The 19,657-nt window shown below is 65.4% G+C and overlaps 1 protein-coding gene across 3 annotated transcripts; it reads left to right on the forward strand.

The window, feature by feature from the left end:
* Positions 1–1,208: 1,208 nt before the first annotated feature.
* IGF2 (insulin like growth factor 2) lies at positions 1,209–18,318 on the forward strand. 3 transcript variants are annotated; one of them, XM_019812848.2, is made up of 4 exons: positions 1,209–1,231; positions 12,445–12,607; positions 14,442–14,602; positions 14,892–18,318. In XM_019812848.2, the coding sequence occupies exons 2-4, from the start codon at positions 12,445–12,447 to the stop codon at positions 15,129–15,131; spliced, it is 564 nt and encodes a 187-aa protein (XP_019668407.1). In that variant the 5' UTR covers positions 1,209–1,231; the 3' UTR covers positions 15,132–18,318. The 3 variants fall into 3 exon arrangements, with proteins under 3 accessions (XP_019668407.1, XP_023095960.1, XP_023095961.1); XM_023240192.2 differs by lacking the exon at positions 1,209–1,231 and adding an exon at positions 7,404–7,601; XM_023240193.2 differs by lacking the exon at positions 1,209–1,231 and adding an exon at positions 7,437–7,601 and having other exon boundaries at positions 14,451–14,602.
* Positions 18,319–19,657: the final 1,339 nt, after the last annotated feature.

Consider the following 19,657-nt stretch of genomic DNA (forward strand, 5'->3'; position numbering starts at 1 on the left):
TTGAAAGAGGGGGAGCTAGGCAGCCATAAGGACAGGAAAGGAAGCTACTACCCAAAGCCCTGGCAAGGTGACTTTCAGGCCTCCTCACTGAACAGCCAGGGGAGGAGGAGAGGACGGGGCTCCGGCTGGCAGAGGACTTGTCTTAAAAGGGTTCATCTCAGGAACACCTTTGTGTTTCCCCTAGGGGCCGAAGAGTCACTGCTGAGCTCCTTGAGGAGGAGGTGGATCCCAAGACCCAGGGCCCGGCATCTCACCCAGCTGAGCCCCCAGCCCAGGCTGCCCCCCAGCTGGAGCCACAGCCCGAGTCACAGCCAGCCAGAGCTGCTGGAGAACCCAGCCCAGAGGTGAGCTGCTGTGGCCTGTGGCCCAGGCGGTCCCCTCGCGCTCAGAACTGAGGCCTGTGGCCAGCCCCAGCCCCACAGAGGTGAGTGTCTTCAGACCCCCAGGGCTGTGCAGAGGTGTCCACGGGTTCAGCCCTCCAAGTGTCAGGGTCTGTGCCAGGGCCTTGTTTCCTTCAGTTCATGGAGCCCCTCTCCCCTCAGGCCCAGGGAAGCTGGGGTGTATTCAGAGTCACACCACAGGCATCTGTGAGCCAGGGGGTCTGCTCCTGGTGCCTGCCTGTCCCTTGGTGGCTCAGGTGTGGGTGCAGCAAGCCCCTTGCCATCTGGGCTCCACAGCCGTCCTTGGAAGGGAGCTCCTGGAAGAAGGGCAAGGGAGGTGGACAGGGCAGTCCATGGGAGCGGGGTGGTGGGGGGGCAGACAAGGTGGGGACAGAATTGGAGGAAGGGGAAAGAAAACAGGGAGGGGAAGAGGGAAAACTCATCAGTTGTGAATCAGGAGACCCCAGGAAGGCTGGGCTCAGCTGGGGCACATGAGACCTAGGTCCTCCCTGCCCTGGGCTGCTGGGCTGTGGGACCTCACACGAGTGGCTTGACCTCTCTGGGTCCCTATTTGTCAAAGTGGGTGGCAGTCGCAGACCTCCTGACTGCTCAGTTGTGAGAAGAAAGGGAGGTAGTGGCCCAAGGACAGCAGGGGCACTGCAGTGAGGCGGAGGGCCTTAGAGCACCGGTGTCAGGATTCCATTGTGTTCAGCCGGAGGGGCTTCCTGTGTGTGTGTTCGAGTGGGGGTTGGTGGGGGGGGGACTAGAAAGCCCTGGGGCCAGAGTGCCTGGGACACTTCTGGAGCAAGCTCCGTGGTGGTGGCCACAGCGGTTCACAGTTCGCTGACAAGGTACTGGGGTGGGGGCACACGCTGAGCTGCCCTGGAGGGGTGCTCTGCGCCAGGGTCTTGGGGAGCTTTGGAAGTGGGGGTGGGGCGGGTGATTGTTCTTGCGCTGGACCCACAAGTCACAGAGGCCACCCTTCAGAGCCCGCAGGGAGGGACCCAGCAGGTGACCCCCTTCTAGGCCGGTTTACCCATCTGACAGAGAGGCCAAGAACATTCTTTTAAAGGGGTCTTTATTCCAGACGCTACATAAAACAGTACAATAGCGGCCTTGCCTGGGTCCTTCCCCAGTGTGCCAGTGCTCAGCCCCCTCCCCTGCGCCCCCCACTCGACCCCTACCTACTTTTCGGCTTTTGGTTTATTGATCTGTGGCCTGTGGTGTCTTGTGCCCTGGGTAGCTCGTGCTGTCGGGTCCTGGTGGTTCCGGGTGGACCTGCTGGGTCCCTGGTCCCTCACTTCCAGCTGGGGCTGTGCCGGCTGCGTCCCTCCCGGAGCTCAGAGCAGGGCCTGGGCCTTGGCGGCTGGCGGCGGGTGCCCTGCAGTGGGGGAGGGAGGGAGGGGTGCTCAGGGGACCCTCACAGAATGGAGCAGGGTTTGTAGATTGCTGGGCTCGGACCCAGGGAGCAGGAGCAGCCAGCCTGGAGCCAGAGCTGTGGGAGGGGGCCCGGGAAGGAGAAAGGCTGCCTTCTGGGAGCAGGGGAGCAGGGGAGCCGGGAGCCGGGGAGCCGGGGAGCCGGGAGGCGGGAGCGAGCGCAGCCCTGCCGCAGGCCTGGTGTGTAGAGGCCAGGATCAGTGGGTGAGTCCGAATCGTGGGGGATGATGATTCTCCGTGGAGCGTGGGTTTGCGATCTGCAGGGGAGGCTTGTGCTGCCCTGGTGCTGGAGCGGGGCAGCGGGGGGTGGGGGGGGTGGGGTAGGGCTGAAGTTCCGCCAGCCAAGCTCTGGGCAAAAGGGACCTACCGTGGAGGGCCGGAAGTCGGGGAGAGCCTGACGCTGGTCCTGGCCGGGGCGGCCAGTGCCTCTTTTGAGCCCTAGGGTGACCCGGATCTGCCCCCTTCAAGCCTGCCCCTCCAGCCACACTTTTGACTAAATAAGGCGAGGGTTCAGCAGGCAGCCCCGCGGGGGGAGGGAGAGCATGTGCGCTCCCCCCTTGCCCTGATGGCTCAGTCTGGCACCCCAAAGTGGCCTCAGCCGTCCTACCTCCAAGGTCCAGGCAGCAGCTGAAGGGCACGTCTCCGAACTTCTCCAAGCTTCTCCCGGCTTCTCCAGGGCCGGCGCCTGTGTGGGCAGAAAGCAGGGGGGGGACCCACTGGTCAGCCGCTGGCGTGATTGCCCCCCAGGCACCCCCAACCAGGGGGAAAGCCCACACTTTGAAAAGGGGCTCTCACCTCAGCACACGCCGCCCCCCACTCCCAGCCCCTGGGGAAGCAGGCCTGGAGGAAAGGTGGAGAACCCAGAGCAGAGCCAACGGGGGGTGGGGGCTAAATTCGTCCATAAGCAGAGGCCCTCCAAAGGATCCAAAATCTGTTCTGGGCTCCCAGGGACCCCGTTCCTCACCCCCCCCCCAATTTCACAGGTCTTTACGCAGTGGGGAGTGACTTCAAGGCACCTGAAGCTCCCTTCTCACCCTCCCTCCGTCCCCAGGCACACCCGCCCAGGCCAGAAAGCCGGGGACACGGGAGGCTGCGAAGGAAGGCTGGCGGAGAGGGGAGGGGGCGGTGATGGGTGGGGGGAGACAGGCCAGATGTTCTTGGAATGGGACACGGGGTGATTGATGTGGACTGGAATTTGAAGGGGGAACATTCCCCACGTGCCTGGGGCTCTGGGTGGAAAATGGACTGTTTTTCATGGGGGGGGGGTGTCCCTGTCCTGCCAAACTAATGTGGAGGACTGCCTCAGCCTTGACTGGGTCCCCACACCTGTCCAGTGGCGTTAACCCCTGCCCTCCCAGAATGTCAGGCTTTGAGCTGCTCCCCTCCAACTGGGGTCCTTCTGTGGGGTGACTTTGGGTACAAGCGATGCTGTCCCAGCCCCAGGATCCCCACCGTTCCTCTGTCCCCAGCAATGCCTTTCTCCTTGCAGCTCCTTACCCCTCAGGTACCCCCCCAGGGTCGCTGTCCCCCACCCTCAAGATCGCCCAGTTCCCAGGGGGTGGCCGTGTTCCTGCCGCCAGCGCCCTGCGCCTGCGTCGGGTTCAGTACTGGCTTTTAAGCAATTGACTTTCCCGGCAGGGAGAGAGAGCCTTCGCGTGAAAATGCTCTTTGAGAAAACGAAAGGACACCCCTGGCACCCTGGCCACCGTGCGGTCCTGCCCCGTCCCTCCTCCCCATGCCGGCTCTTCTCTTGTTTCTCATTCCCTCCCCTCTTTCGAGTTACCCAAGCGAATGGGCTTCGCCGTCGTTTGGGGACCGGGAAAGGCGGGAGCGGCGCTCGCGGAGCGCCCCGGCGCGCGGGGGGTGGCCGTCTGGGGTGCTCCAGGGCCCCCAAGCCGAGCCGGGGACGAGCCTGCCCGCGGCGGCGGCCCGGCCGCGGCTTCGCCTAGGCTCGCAGCGCGGGAGCGCGTGGGGCGCGGCGGCGACGGGGAGCGCGGGGCCGTCCTCGGAGGCGGCCGGGCAGGGAGCCCGGGGCCCCGGCCGCGCCGGGGAGCCGCGCCCGGGTTCCTCCCTTCCTCCCGACGCCCGCTCCGCCGGGCCGCTGCCGCAGGCGCGCTCACCGCGCCAGAAGGCAGAAGAGAGAGAAGCAACGCTCCTTCCGGGGCGCGCGCCCCGGGGGGCCCGGCGCTACCTGCCCGCGCCCGCGTCCCCCGGGGAGGGCGCCCCTGCTCCGCGCGCGAGTCCCCAGACGCGGGGGAGCGCCGGCGGCGCGCCGCCTGCCCGGCACCCGGGGCTCCGCCGCTGCGAGGCAGCCCTCCACCTCCGGGGTCCCCAGTCACCGAGCGACTTCCCTGCTCCCACCAAACGCGGGCATTATTATTTTTTTTTTTCCCTGGGATCCTCCAAATTTCAGGCTTCCTCCCAGGCCCTCCGAACGCATCCAGCATTTCCCCAGGTCACAAGAATTTTCTTGGACATCAATTTCCGGGGACCTGGAAACACGAGCCCCGGCTGCGTTCCCCCAGATTCACCTAGTGGCCTGGGTCCCCAAACTCATTGGGCATTTTCTCCCAGGCTCTTAACAGTTTTGTACACCCTGCTCCGATCCTACCGATCCGCACACCGCCAATGCAGATCGCCCCAAATTTAAACGTTACCCCCAGGTCCTGTGGTCTTGCTGACCCATTTGCCTGGCTCCCCAGAAGGTGGACAGTGTTTTTCGGGCACTTAGGCATCGTCTCCAAGACAAGTGAAGCCCTTCCCCTGTGTCTCCATAATTTTGCACGTGAAATTCGGGGTCTCCCAAGCATTCTGTCCCTGCTCTGCTCCCCGACACTGAAGCCCTGTTCTCCCGGTTCACCACAGTTTGGGATCTTATCCGCCGAGTTCCACAAATTAACTGGCACCAGCCTGGGTTCCCTACATTTTACACAAAGACTCCCAGGTTCCCCCAGCACCACGAGCCATCTTCCCAGAACCCTCAGAGTTTGAACGTGGTTTCCTACTCTTTCACTAAAATGTAGGCGTTACACCCAAAGGACACCAAGCCCTGTTCTGAACCACAGACAGTCTGCTCTTTTTTCGTGCCTTCCACAAAGTTCAGAGGTTGATTTCTGATCCCCAGAACTCTGACCAATTTGTGTGTGTGTTGGGGGGTGCCATGAAAGATGTGGGAGCGTTTGTTTACAGGGCTCTCCAAGCTCCCTGGCCACTAATCAGGTCCCTTACAGTTTAGACACTGTCACCCAGGCCCCGAAAGCACCCTGAGCAATTACCCGAGATGTGCTTCTTGGTGACTGTGGTTTATGCAGGTTCCCCTGGGTCCCACCGCGCACAAAACAGACGCTCGCACAAAGCCCATGTCTCCTTATACCGGGCTCTGTTGGGTGTTCCCAGGAACCAAATATTCTGAATATTTTCTCTGCATCATAAGATTTTGAGTATTAAAAAAAAAAATTCCCTGTATCCCACTGGCTCACTGACAAAAGTCCAGATTTTCTAAAATTCAGACAGTGGTCTCAAATCCCAGGATGACACTGGACCCGTTTCCTGTTCCCTTATATTTGGACATGCTGGGTTCTCCTCTCAAATATTACTTATTGCCTTCCAGGCCCGTAAACACAGGCCCCAAAATTTCTTGGGCCCCAAAGCATCTTGGGCACCCACAAAGTCACCCAAAATGTAAGCAATGTTTCCTGGGTCTCTCACACACTGAAAACTCCTCATAGGTCTCCAGTTTTGGACACTGATTTTTGAGTCCCCTGAATTTACGACCCTTGCCCCACGTCCCCGTAAATTTAGGCAGCTTCCCATGGGCTCCCCAAAATGAAAATGTCCAGGGATCAAAAAATATCCTAGAAATCCCAGGTCTCATGGGCCTGTGTCCTACAAGCTTCCTGGCTACTCACCAGGGTCCCTGAAATTTAGATCTCTGCCTCCATTGGATAATTCCCATGGATCCCCAAAACTTGGGCCATTGTAGACAGTGCCCAAGAAAACAGTATATTTTTTCCCTGTTCATCAGAAATAAACTAATTGAAATCAAATAGAAAATTAAAATATAAAGGGACATCGATTTTCTGGATTTCCCAGGTGTACTGATCACACCCCCGTTTCCCCCCACATTTAGACAGTATTTCTCGAGTCCCTACAGGACAGTGAGAATTCTCCTCAAAGCCAAGACAATTACGGAGTTCACCTCCTTGGCCTCGCAGGCATCCAGGCCACTAACCTGCATTCGTCAACTGTGGAAGCAATTCTGTATTTCCCGTCACCACACTGAGACTTCGCCTAGCCCCCCCAAAGTGTGTTCAGTGTTTCACTTCCCCCAATTTTAGATAACGTGCCTCTTTAGGTCCCCCCTGCGTTTCGCGTTGAGAATTTTCCCAGAGTCACCCCCAAACCTACCTCCCACAAATTAGCCTAGGGTTCCCCCTAAGCTTGCTGACCAAGACGCTAGGGCCCCCACATGTTTGACTCCGATTTCTTGGCCCCCCGCGAGCCCTGAGCAACTTCCCCTGATCCACCAGACTTGGACCCTGTATCTGGAGTCTCAAATTTAGTCATTGATTACAGCTCCCCACATCAAGGGAGCCTCCCTCGGGTCTCCTACGTCGGGGTACTGGGGCCTTCGGCCGCAAACCACACGGAGCTCTGACTTGCCTTCCGATATCTGGGCATTGTTCCCGGCCCGCCCGCAGCCCCTCGGCAGCTTTCTCGGCCCCGCTCGCGGCGGGGCACGAGTTTCAGGCCTCTCTTCGTCTCCTACGAAAGCCCCCGAGCTGCTCGGATTTGGGAGATTTCTCTCTGCGTTCCCCCAACACACTTGGCCCTGCAGCGTATCCGCCAGGACGTGGGCAGTGCTTCTCCCGCGTCCAGGAAAACGACTGGGCATTGCCCCCAGTTTCCCCCAAATTTGGGCATTGTCCCCGGGTCTTCCAACGGACTGGGCGTTGCCCCCGGACATTGGGGACTGCCCCCGGGGTCTCGCTCACCTTCAGCAGCGTCCACCGCCGCCTCAGAGCGCTCGCTTTGCTGCCTCAGCTCCTTCCGCGCCCGCGGACGCAGCCTCCAGCCTCCAGCCTCCAGCCTTGCGGTGAGCTCCCCGCCTCCTCCGCGGCCCCGGCCCGGCTCCCCTCCCGCCCCGCCACTGTCCCGCCGGGGCCGCCGCTCGCCGGGCGGGCGCAGGAGCCCGCTGAGGGCTTGCGGCTCGGCGGCCGCGCTTGCTGCTGGGGCCGCGCGCCCCGAAACCCGCGCCGCTTTCGTTTGCTTTTTGCAAAGCTCACGACCGTGGGGGGAAGGGGCCGTGGCGGCCCCCAGTTGGGGAGGGCCTGGCGCTGGGTCGCAGGGACGCCGTGGAGAGGCGCACCCCGCTCTGGCGGCGCGGCGCCTCCAAGTCCGCCAGGCAGGGGACTCGGGGAGGCGCGCGCGGAGCGCGGGCGAAGTGATTGATGGCGGAGCGAGGGGGCGAGCCGGCGCGGGCTTCCGCCGGCGGCGGCCCCTTCCCCTCGGAGAGGCGCGGGTGGCCGGGGGCGCCGAGGGGCGGGCGGGACGCCGGGGCTTGTGCGTGGTTTTGACTTGGTAAAAATCACGACTTCTTACGTCGTCCAAACTCTCCAGGAGATGGTTTCCCCAGACCCCCAAATTATCGTGGTGGCCCCCGGGGCCGAACCCGAGTCTACGCAAGTCCAACGCACTGAGGACGGGGGAACCATTCTCCGGATATTTTGGGTGGGCCCCAAAGGCGAGCTGCTTAGACGAACCCCGGTGAGCTCGGTCATGCAGGTAGGATTGGAGCGCCGCTTCCCGCCCTGCTCTTCCGTCCCCGGCCAGGCGCGGCCTCGGTCGGCCCCATCGGCCGGCGCTCCCCGGGAACCGCACCTGGCGGCCGCCGCAGCTGCACCCCGGCTCCCGCGCGGCACCGGGGGGCGCTCAGGCTCTGGCTGCTGCGACTCCAGGAGCCGCGCCTGCTCGGGCAGGTGGCGGCCGCGCGCCATGCCCAAGCCCCGGGCTTCCTCCCTCCCCTGCAGCTCCCCGCGGGACTCGGGGACCCCCCGACCGGGCGCCGCCAAACCACCTGCGTCCTCCTCACTCTGGACCGCGCGCGCCCGCCGCGTAGCCCCCGGCCGCCGCGAGGGCTCGGGACACCGCCCACCCCTCTCGCTTCGCGCCCCCCGCGTGCGCGAACCTAGAGACCCCTAGGAATCTAGAGATCCCGGGAACCCGAGCGTCCCCCCTCCCCCCGCCCCTCCCCCCCCCCCCCTTCAGAACGGGTGACTCGGGACTCGGGATTTCTTTCGCATTCTGCCGCTCCCCGCCCCCAGGCCAATCTGGCCCCGAGCACCCCACAGCACCCCCCCCCTACCGTCGCCCCCGGGCCGGGGGCCCCCAGCCCGCGGCCCACCCACCACCCCCCCCCACCCCACCCCACCCCCAGCTCGACTTGCGGGGGCGGTCCGGGGGGCGGGGCCAGCGCCCCTCGGGCGCCCATTGGCGCGGGCGCGGGGCCAGCGGGGCCCGAGCGGGCGCCGCGCCGCGGGGTGGCGCGGCTATAAGAGCCGGGCGTTGGCGCCCGCAGTTCGCCTGCTCTCCGGCGGAGCTGCGTGAGGCCAGGCCGGCCCCCGGCCCCCCCCTTCCGGCCGCCCCCGCCTCCTGGCCCACGCCCGCCCGCGCTCGGCCCGCCAGCGCCTCCACCCGGCCGGCGGCCCCGCGTCTTCGCCGCCCGCCGACACGCTGCTGACTCCCGCCTCGGGCGCCGTCGGCGGGGCCGCGCTCCGCCGGGCCTGCGGATCCCCGCCGCCTCCTCTTCCATCTACCTCAACGCCCGCCCCCGCTTCGCCCGAGGAGGCGGTCCCCCCCGCAGGCAGTCCGGCTCGCAGGCCGCCGGCGTTGTCACCCCCCCCGCGCTGTCCCCCAGCCCTCCCCGGCGCGCGGCCGGCCGCTCCCCCCTCCTCGCCGCGTCCCGAGCGGCTCGGCGCAGCCACCGCCACCGCCACCCCACCCCCGGGCCCGGGCTCGCGACGGCCGAGGGCTCCGTCGGCCCAATCCGAGCTGGGCGCCCGCGGCCCGGGCGCCCTTCCGCTCCGCCCCCCTCCGCACCTTCCCCGGCCCTCGACGTCGCGCCCTGCCCCGGCTTCTCTGTGCTCCCCGGCCCCCTCTCCGGCCTCTGGCCCCGGCGCCCGCTCTCCGCTCTCCCGCAGCCTGCCCTTCGCTCCCTCCCGTCCCCCCCGGCTCCTTGCCTCCGACTCCCTCCCCCTCCACGCCCGCCCTCTCGCCTCGCCGTCCCGAAGCGGATTAATTATACGCTTTCTGTTTCTCTCCGCGCTGTTCTCCCCCGCTGCGAGCCTGCCCGCCTCTCGCTGTCCTCTCTCCCTCTCTCGCCCTCTCTTCGGCCCCCCCCCTTTCACGTTCTCTCTGTGTCTCTCTCTATCTCTGCCCCCCTCTATCCTTGATACAACAGCTGACCTCATTTCCCGATACCCTTTCCCCCCCTAAAAGTACAACATCTGGCCCGCCCCAGCCCGCGGACAGCCCGCCCTCCCCAGACGATCAGACGAGTCCCCCCCCCAAAAAAAGCCATCCCCCCGTTCTGCCCCGTCGCACATTCGGCCCCCGCGACTCGGCCAGAGCGGCGCTGGCACAGGAGTGTCCGGCAGGAGGGCCAGCGCCCGCTGCTCGGTTTGCGATACGCAGCAGGGAGGTGGGCCGCAGCTGTGCCGGCTTCCAGGTAAGCGGCGTGCGGGCCGGCCGGGCGGGGACGGGGGGCCCCGGCGGGCCCCGGGCGGGGGTGGGGGGGAGGGGAGGAGGCCGCGGGTCCGGCTCCCCGTGGCGAAGCCCGCGCTCTCCCCGGCGCCGCGGAGGAGGGGCGGGGGTCGGGTGGGGTGGGGGGGGCTGGCTGGGGGCTTCGGGAAGTGCCCAGGGAGGTGCGAGCTGTCTGCAGAGGCGACTTCCTGGTCGGCTTGTGGGTGCAGCGGGGTGTTGCTGAAAGCCTGCGATTTGTGCCGTGCGGGGGCGGGCCGTGTCCCCCAGGGTGCCGGGTAACGAGGAGGGGCGCGAGCCTCAGAAACCCACCCTGGTATGTTGACGCCGAGCCAGCAAGACCGAAGGAGGAAAACGGGGTGGGCGGGGCCAGGATGGAACAGGGGGCGAGTTGGCAAAAGGCTCACACCCGGCGCCACATTTGCAGTTGACCCCCTCCTCCCCACGCGCGGGTGCACCCCCCCCCCACACACACACACAGCCCCCTCCCTGTCCCTGTCCCTGTCCCCAACGTTTCCACCAGGGAATCTGGGGAGAGGGGCCGGTGGGAGGCTCCGAGGGGCAGGAGTGTACAGCCTGGAGAGGGTAGCTGCCCCTGCCCAGTGGGGTAGATGGAACTTTCCATGCAAGGGGGTGTAGAGCAGCCCCCCTGCCTCCCCTTGCCCCCACTGCCTGGCGCCCAGAGGGGCTGGGGGTGCAGGAGGAGCCCCCCACCCCCACCCCCACCCCGGGGTACTTTGCTGAGGGATGGTCCGGAGCAAGTTGTTGGGGGCGCGGGAGAGAAGGGACTGGCTGGGAAGAGGGAGGGGGCGGGAGCAAAGGGGGCGGGGGGAGTGGTCAGCAGGGAGAGGGGTGGGGGGTAGGGTGGAGCCGGGGCTGGGAGGAGCCGGCTCAGACATAAAAGCCAAAGCACTGACCAGCCTGCAAACTGGACATTAGCTTCTCCTGTGAGGCAGTCCTTCCAGCCTCCTCCTCCTCCTCCTCCTCCAGCCCCAGCGAGCCTCCTGTCCAGCTGCAGGTAACCGGGGCTGTTGAGCGAGGACCCCCGCTGCCCTCTCGCTCCGGCCCGCCCTGCCCTGCCCGCCCCCGCTTAAGGGGGGGGGGCCTCGGGCCTCAGCCCCTCAGCCCCTCCTCTCCGCCTCTGCCCTCCTCGCCCCTGGCCTCCCTCCTCCGCGCCACCGCTGGCTCACCTGGCCCAGAGGGCACGCCTCTCACCCGGCCTCTGCTCTCCCCTGGTGCCGGCAGGGACCCCTCACTGGAGTGGCTGGCTTGCAGAGGGTGCAGCTGTGGCTCGCTCGGAAGGCGCCCAGTCACTAGCTGGCCAGATTGTTCTTAGAATTTGGAAGGGGGCAGTGGCGGGGGGCAGCTTGGGAGACTGGCTGGGGCCCGGTCCAAGGCGGGAGGAGGTGAGGGGGGGCGCACTTCACACCCCCCTGCGGAGCTGGCCTCTGCTCTTTAGCCGAGTTGAAGCGGGACTGTGCTCCCTTCTCGGTTGCCTCCTCTCCTGCACGATTTATGGCACCAGAAATTCCCTGGGCCTAGCGTGCAGCGGCCTCGCTCCAGGCTGGGAAGGGGCATGCTGCGTGGTGGCCCCCCCACCCCCCGCCCCGCCCCGGGCCCACCGGGTGTGGAGCCTGGGAGGGGCACATCCGGGCAGGCTGCCCAGCCCCCGGCTTGGGTAGCCTCAGGGTGCCAGTGGGCTCGGAGGCACTGGGCCGTGACTGTCGCCCCAGAAGGGGCTTGTACCTGGGCCTGTGGAGGGCTTCCAGGGGCTACCTGCCTGTGGTTGGGAGGGGGGGGCTTCCACTTTCTGGAGGAGGCAGGGGCAGCTTGCTGGGTCTACAAGAGAACCTGAGGCCCCCTCCCAAGCCCTCCCAAGCCTTAAGGGGCCTGGTTAACCCTGGCCCCGGGGCCTTGCGGCCACACAGCCCGTGCAGGGGGTGTGTCCCGAGACGTGCTTCTCGGTCCGGACTGGGCCCCAAGGACCTGGTGTCCAGCCTCCAGCTGGCCTGACTTGTTCTCTCCAGCTCCCTGGGTGGGGTTTGGTACCTCAGTGGGGAGAGGGTCTGATGAACCCACAGGGACCCTGAGGTGCCTGGCCCTGGAGGGTGGGTGTGATGCCAGGCCCGGAGAGGAGGCCTGGGGCCTTTTTGTGTGTTTCGGGGTGCCCAGGGCAGGCTGGAGTGGGGGACTGGGCGATTCAGGAGAATGAGGCCCCCGGAAGTGTGGCTGGCACTGCATAGTAACCACTGGATCCTCGACCTGAGCTTTGCTCGGTCCCCGGGGTGCGGGGGTGGGGGGGGTGGCTGGGAGGGTGGAAGAGGCTGTGGGGGAGGGGGAAGGGGTGGGATTGGCACAGCAGGACCCCTGCTGCTTGGGGGGGGGCGGTCCTCTGGGATGCACACAGCTCTGCGGTGGGGTGGGGCCGTCTGCCATCTTGGCTGATGCGGGGAGGCCCGCGGAGTGGCCACTGCCCTGCGCTGGTCCCGCCCCCCCATGACTTCATAGGACAGAGGCCAGGTTCAGTGTCCAGCCCTGTCCCCTGCGGCTCTGGGGTGTGGCTGAGCCCCTGCGGTGGTGACGGTGGGGACGATCATCCCCTCGTGTGAAACTTGGTGCCCATCAAAGACGTGCTTCACACACATCCGCTCAAACCTGGGGCGACTGCGCACCCCGCCTGGGCAGGAGAGCACGCGTTCTTTCTGTCATTAGAGCGGCCACGTTTAGGACATGGCGATCTAAAGCCGTAACCGAACTTGGAATCAGGAGGTGGCTGGGCTGGTGTCTCCCAGAGGCCCCGGCCTGGCGGGGCGGCGGGAGTGGCCTCCGGCCCTGGACTTGGCTCATGGCCTCCTCTCTCCGCCCCTAGATGCCGATGGGGGTCCCAATGGGGAAGTCGATGCTGGTGTTGCTCACCTTCTTGGCCTTGGCCTCGTGCTGCTTTGCTGCTTACCGCCCCAGTGAGACCCTGTGCGGCGGGGAGCTGGTGGACACCCTCCAGTTTGTCTGTGGGGACCGCGGCTTTTACTTCAGTAAGTAGCCCAGTGCGCGTTGGGGCGGGGGTGGGGGGGGCGCACCCAGCAGGTGCTCTATAAATGCTGGAGTCCTCCCTCCCGTCTCCCAGACGCCCATGGACACCTCCTGGGATACCTGGTGTGGGTGGCCAGGCACAGGGAAGCTACTGAGACTCCATGAGCACAGTTGGGACCCTGGAGTCCGCATTTATTGGGCACCTGCAGTGAGCCTGGGTGGTGCCCACACCCCTGACCTTCCTGTGACACGATGAGAAGTAGAATGCTCTCCTCCCAGGCAGGGTGGGATCTAGGTGGGGGCCAGGCCGTAGCAGGTGCGGGTGGGGTGCAGGGTGGGCTGGAGGCAGACCCCCGTCCTGGCAGGGAGGCGGATTTTCCCTCACTGCGTCTTCCTGACCTGCTCTTGGGCGGGCTGTGGGCACAAAAGGTTCCCACACATCTGGGCGGGGGGGGTGCGTCTGCCATGTAGGTGGTGGGCAGGTATTTGTGGATTACCTGATTCAGCGTTTGGTAGAACGGATCGGAGACCCCTAAAAACCAAAGCGTGTGTTGCATGCCCCATGGGCTGGGGGGGTGGTGCCGAGCTCCCCCCACCCCAGGCTTGCAGGAGAGGAGATGAGGCCCTGCCTACAAGACATTGGGGGGCGGGGTGGGGCATTGGCCTGAGGGGTGGGCCGCAGCGTGGGCTTTGGCTGTTTCTTGGGCTTCTCTCTTTCCATGTCCATCCTGGGGCTGGGTTTTCCCCTAGAGCGCTGCTTTTCCTTGCCCCGGGCCCTGGGTGGGCCCCCCCCCCCCCCCCCCCGTTGGAGGTGACCTCTTCCTCGGGGGCGTGGGCCATTGCCCTCCCCTCCCAGAAAGCTGGGCCTCAGGGGAGCATTTATCTGGATGGGGGAGGGACTGCGGAGCAGACCCAGGCTGACCCTGAAGGTGGGGAGCGCGAGCTCCCTGCTGCGGGCTCAGCCACCTCTGTTCCCAACAGGAGCCCAGACACGGGTGGGGGCGGGGGAGGTAAGATGGTGAGGACCCTGGTGGTCACACCTGGCCCTGCTGCTCCCCGAGCGGCAGCCCCCTCTGCAGCCTCTACTTACCCAGCGGTGAAACGGGCCGCACAGACGCCAGCCTTGGTCTCTGCAAGCTTCTCTTTGAAAAGCACCCCTGCTTCTCCACGCTTTGGGAGCCCAGTCCACCCTGGCCTTGCCTGTGCCCCCCCACCCCGCCCCGGCACCTGCCTCGTTTTGGGGGCAGGAAGTGGCGCTGCGTAGGGTCTGGTGCCCAGGGAGTGAGGCCCCTGCAAGGAGGGCTGGGCCGAGCCCCCACCCAGTGGGACCTCCTCCCCACTGGCGCCCGTCCTCCCCCCCCTCCCCCTCCCCCTCCAAGGCGAGGGCCCGGACTTTTCCTTGCAGCTGACCTTGGAGCCCAAGCAGCGGAGGGGCGGGGACGACGGGAGGAAAGGGGGGCGTGGTTTCATGCAGGTCCTCACTCCTCCCCTCCCGTCTTCCCCTTCTTCTCCCATGCCTGCCTCGGCGTCTCGAGGGCTACGGGCCACCCAGGGTCCTGCTCTGTTCAGGGAGGACACTTGCGTCCCAGCGTGGCCTTCAGGACGGGACCCTGCGCCCCGCATCGTGGGGGGGCGGCTGGGCCCCTGACGGGCTCACGCCTGCGCACTTTCCCCACCTCCCTGGGCAGCGGACCCTGGAGGCCGTGCCCACCGTCCGTGCGAGGAGGGAGGCACCGCGAGGCCAGGGGGATGGCGCCCTGCCTCCCCGGGGCCGGCGCCCCCTTGCCCGGCTGCGGTGCACTCGGTGCTCAAGGGTGGCTCTCGTTCCCCCTGTGGGACTTCCAGGCAGGCCGGCGAGCCGCGTGAACCGCCGCAGCAGCCGTGGCATCGTGGAAGAGTGTTGCTTCCGCAGCTGTGACCTGGCCCTTCTGGAGACCTACTGCGCCGCCCCCGCCAAGTCCGAGAGGGACGTGTCGACCCCTCCGACCGTGCTTCCGGTAGGCACGGGGCCGTTGCTGCTGGGGGGGGGGGTGGTGGTGGTGGGGACCCTGCTCTCCTGCCCTCCCTCTGGGGGCACCGGGGCTCAGCCAGCTCCTGGGCTCACGGGTCCCCCACGCCAAGGACCCCGGCCCAGAGCCGGCCGTCCAGCCGTTCCCCGTGGGCAGGCGAGCCCCCTCCCCGTGTGAGGCCGCTGAGGGGTCCACGGGGGAGGGCAGGGCGGCTGGGGGCAGGAGCCAGGGAGCGGGGGCCCCCTTTGACTGGTCCTCCCCTCCCCCCCACTCCCAGGACAACTTCCCCAGATACCCCGTGGGCAAGTTCTTCCAATATGACAGCTGGAAGCAATCGGCCCAGCGCCTGCGCAGGGGCCTGCCTGCCCTCCTGCGCGCCCGCCGGGGTCGCATGCTCGCCAAGGAGCTCGAGGCGTTCAGAGAGGCCAAGCGTCACCGTCCCCTGATCGCCCTGCCCACCCACGACCCCGCCGCCCACGGGGGCGCCTCTCCGGAGGCGTCCGCCAATCGGAAGTGAGCCAAACTGTCGTAATTCTGCAGAATGGCACCGCCCACCTGGTGCCCTCCTCCTGACCGGGGGCCGTGTTCCATCGGGTCCCGCCTCCGACATCTCCCGGTACCATTTTCCCTCCGCGGGCTCCCCCACCCCCAGCCCCCGTGCCCCAACCTCCCCATGTCAGGCTCTTCTCTCCTTGGCCTTCTCCATCCGGCCAAGGGGAATGGTAGTAACACCTCTAAAACTATGCAAACTCAATTGGCGTTACGTATCCCCCCAAATTATCCCCAAATCACACGACAAAATACTAAACTATGAACCCCTGAATGACACACGCACACGCATGCACATCAGTCCCCTTAAAACTAATTGGCTTTTTAGAAACACCAGAACGGTAATTTGGCTTAAAAAAAACACAAAAAACCTAAAAATATCAATTGGCTAAAAAAATGCGAAAACCAAATTGACTTAAAAATGATTGGCATCATGAAAGAATCAGGCACCCCCCTTCCCTCTCTTCCCCAGGGACCTCGAGTCAGATTGGCCGCGGCTCGGGCCCCTGACCGACCAGGAGAGAGGAAGGGACCCCAGATCTGCAGGCAGGCACGTCCTTGCTCTACAGCTAGCTCCGGCCCTCCGCAGGGAGCATTGGCCATCCTACGACAGCACAGCCCCTTCGCCCTGTTTTCCATTCCCGAAAATCACCGTGGAGCTGGTTGGGGGTTCCCAGGAAGACCGAAGGAGGGGAGAACAGAACATGAAAACCAAAATTTGTGAAAATAAGCTTTAATTGGCCCAAACCCCCATACACCCTAAAGTCAATCCTCCCCAAACCCACACACCCCCAATTCTCACATCTCAATCCCCGCTCTAAAAAACAGGCATCCCTGCAGACACCCCCCTACATGCACACACTCTCACACACGCACAGCCCTCACACACTCTCACGTACATGCACACATACACACACACTCTCACGCACACACAGCCCCTCACGCACGCACACCCTCACACGCACACACGCACACAGACGAGTGAACCCAGCACGGTGCAGGTCGGACCACGTTCTGCCTCGGCCCCTTCTCTAAGCCGTTTGGTGATGAGGTTTTCATGGGCTGCTCTCCCCTCTGGACCCCTGGGATGCACTCCTCGGGTGGGAGAGGGTGTGTCCCAGGCCTAGGTGGGCGACCCCTCTGTCTGAGGTGACGGAGGTGCCTTTGCCCACGACCCCCGTGGTGTGAGCCCCGAAGCCCCCCGGGCCCCACCGGCATCCATGCCCCTCCCACCGTGTGGCGCAAGGAACGGGTTTGGTGGGACTGGAGGTGGCTGTAGCTGAACGAGACGTGCCTTACAAAGTAGCCTGACCCCCTCGGTGTGCTCCGGTGAGAAAGACCTGGGGACCCCCCAGCACACCTAGGGACCATCTTTGCGGGTCCTCTGGGGGCCTCTCAGAAATGGGGGCTCCCGGGAGGCCGGCAACGATGGTGGGGAGTGTGGGAAGTCTGGCGGTTGGAGGGGCGGGTGGGGGGCAGTGGGGGCTGGGTGGGGGGACGCTCTGGAGCAGGAGGTGGTCCTGCGGGGTTTGGAGTAGCGGAGTCAGGAGTGACAAGGAGATTTGCAGAATTACGGATTGAATTAGGAGCCCAAATTGTCGCCAATTGATCTGTTACCCCCCTTTAATTGGTTTCTCCTGGGGCTTTTTTCCTTTTTTTTTTTTTTTTTTTGATCCCTCCTTAGCTTTTTACGCGCTCACACACCAAATTAATCTTACTCCCCATCCCACGTAACAGGGGGGCAGTGACCAAGCAACGACGCACGAAGCCACCACCACCACCTCTGCGGCTGAGCCGCACGTCCTGCTCCCCGCCATTTAACGCCCCGATTCGGTTTTTGTTTTAATCTGTCCCTGTCGCTTGGGTTGAGTGGAGAGAGTGGGCCTCCGTGGGGCGCTGGCCACTGCGCCCCACGGAGAAGCCGGAGGGGAAGGGAGCGGGCCGCTGCCCGGCCTGGCCTCTGGGGACGGTGGCTGGTCCCCTGAGGTCCTGAGGGGCGGAGGAGGGGCGGGGAGGTGTCTCCTCGGTGTCAGGAAGGTGCTCGGAGGCCACCAGGAAGAGGGGGCCCCTGGCTGGCTCAGGCCGGCTGGGGGGGAAGGGGTTGCAGGTGTGTGAGTCGAGGGGCTCCATCAGGCTGGAGCAGGTGGCCGCCTTCCTTGCACTTGGGGAGCCCTCCCCCCACCCCTCGGTGACACCTTGCCCACCTCCTCAGCGCCCTGTCTTGTCCCCAGGAGGCTCCGAGCTCTGCAGGGCATCCTAGGGGCCAGGCAGGGTGAGGCCGGGGAGCTGGGGAGGTCAGGAGGGTGCAGGCCCCGCAGAGCAGGAGAGCAGGCGGAAAGGTCCATCAGCCGGGGTCGCTTGGGCCCCGAGGCCCGCGGGTCTGGTGATACCGAAGCAGCCACCACCTCGGTGCCTAGGGCTGTGGCAGGGACCCGGGCGGCTGGGAGGCTTACCTCACCCCCGCTTCTGCCCCCAGTGCAGCCCCCCTGCACGACAGCCCGACTAGCATTCTAGAGGCCCGAGGCTTCTGGGCCCTGGCGACGGGGCTGGCACGACCCTGGGGGCGGTCCGTGCCAGTCCGCTCGAGGCACAGAGGGCCCTTTGGCAGGCGTCCGGGGACTGGGCCATTCGGACCATTGGATAGAAACCCAAAGAGCCAAATCGTCGTAACCGGGACCCAGATTGGCCTGAGATCCAAAAAGATGCGGAGGCACCCTAAATTGTCTGCCCATCCTGCCGGACGCCCAGCCCAGCCAGTGTTACACTCTGCCTCCTTTGGGACGGGTGCTCCGGGACGTCTGCCAACGCTCCTCTGTGTCCCCCTGTGAGCAGCTCTCCGAGGGTCCTCAGCCATCCTGACCCGGGCCCCCCTCTGACCTCCTGAGCCCCTGCTTGTGGCTGTCCATCTTTTCTCCCCCCCTCAACTGTCTTCAGCAGGACCCCCTCTTGGGTTCCCCCCCCCGTGCCATCACCTGAAGACCCCCACGTGCCGAGCACCGAATGTCATCTCGCCCGCTGCCCTGGTCCATCTGGCAGTGGCTGGTGCGGGCCTCCACTTGCCCCCTTTAACATGCTGATATTTCTGGCAAAACTCATTGCTTGGGTTTTGTCTTTAACGTTTACTGCTTGCAATCCCAATAAAGCATTCAAATTTATCTGGTTCTGAGTTCTCTGTTCTTTCACCGGCGCACGGGGTCCGGGGGTGGGGAGGGGCAGGGAGGGAGGCCCCTGGGGGTGCGGGCGCCCCTCTGCTCCCTCACGGCACAAACGTCGGGTCGGGGCGGCCTGGAAGCCTGTGCGCTTTCGGCGGGGACCAGGGCCATCTGCGTGGGGCCAGGGGCCTGGGACAATCTCAGGAGCCCGGTCCTCGAAGACGGGGTGCCCCTGCTGCAAAAAGGGGCTCTGAGGGGAGGGTTTCCAGGAGCCACTGAGGAGAAGGGAAGTGTCTTCAGTGCCAGCCCCAGGGGCCTCTTCCAGCCTAGGGGTGGGTGCTGGGGGCCCACTGGGTTCCAAAAAGTTCTGGAAACTAGCTGTTGCCGGAGAGGGGGTTTCATGTCACCTGCCCGGCCAGCTGCACGCACACGGGCAGGCTCACACTCTCCCTGAGACAGAGGCCACAGCAGGAGCTCCTCCTCAGACCTGCACCATGTCCCCGATTGCCCTGGCCACTGGCCTTTAGGGTCCCTGGGCTGGAGAGAAGGTGGCAGAGCTGGCATCCGTGATGCTCGAGGCCTCAGCTGGTCGCCTCCCTGCCCGCCCCCCAAGCCCTGGGTCCAAAGGTGCGCCATTGTGGGCAGTGGGGCCAGGAAGCATTCCGCCGGCAGACCCGGGGCTCTCGGGCCTGTCTGGGTGGGGGGAAGGCCTCCCGCCCTGAACCCCACCCTTCTTCCCGTCTCTGGTGTTTCCTGGCCTGGTGCTGGGCCGTAACAGGCTCAAAGCTAGTCCTCCAAGGTCTCGAGTGGCATCCACACAGGCGGCTGTGGTGCCCACGCTCACTGAGAGCTCCAAGCAGGGGGACCCGGGGGCCGCCTGGAGGAGGCAGGACCGGCCTCCAAGGATGAGGAAAAGAGCAAGTTGGATGGGGACACCGGGCCCACCTTGGGGGCTGACGGAGGTGAGGCTGGGGGACCAGGTGAGCAGAGGGCCCAGGGCCCAGCAGTACAGGCACACCCTGCAGTGAACGGCCCTGCCCAGTTCCGCCCACTCCCGAGACCAGGTCAGAGCCCGGCTCCCACCCGCCCCCGAAGATTCACTCCGACCCTGCCCGGTTCCCCTCCTGGGACCCTCGGGGCGCTGGGCTCAGGGTCTCTCCTCCTCCCAGCTCTGGCAGCCCGCACCCTCTCCAGCTGCCCCCCCCCCCACCGCCGCCACACCCCAGGCCCTGCCTTGCTGCCTCCTGTCCCTCACTGCAGCCCAGCCCACCTGCACCCCTCCCTGCACTGGCTTTCCCCGAGACCCCCGTGACCTCCCCTGAGCTCCCGGCAGCTCTCCTGG

Source organism: Felis catus, chromosome D1, assembly GCF_018350175.1.
Source record: "Felis catus isolate Fca126 chromosome D1, F.catus_Fca126_mat1.0, whole genome shotgun sequence".
Taxonomy (NCBI): Eukaryota; Metazoa; Chordata; class Mammalia; order Carnivora; family Felidae; genus Felis; species Felis catus.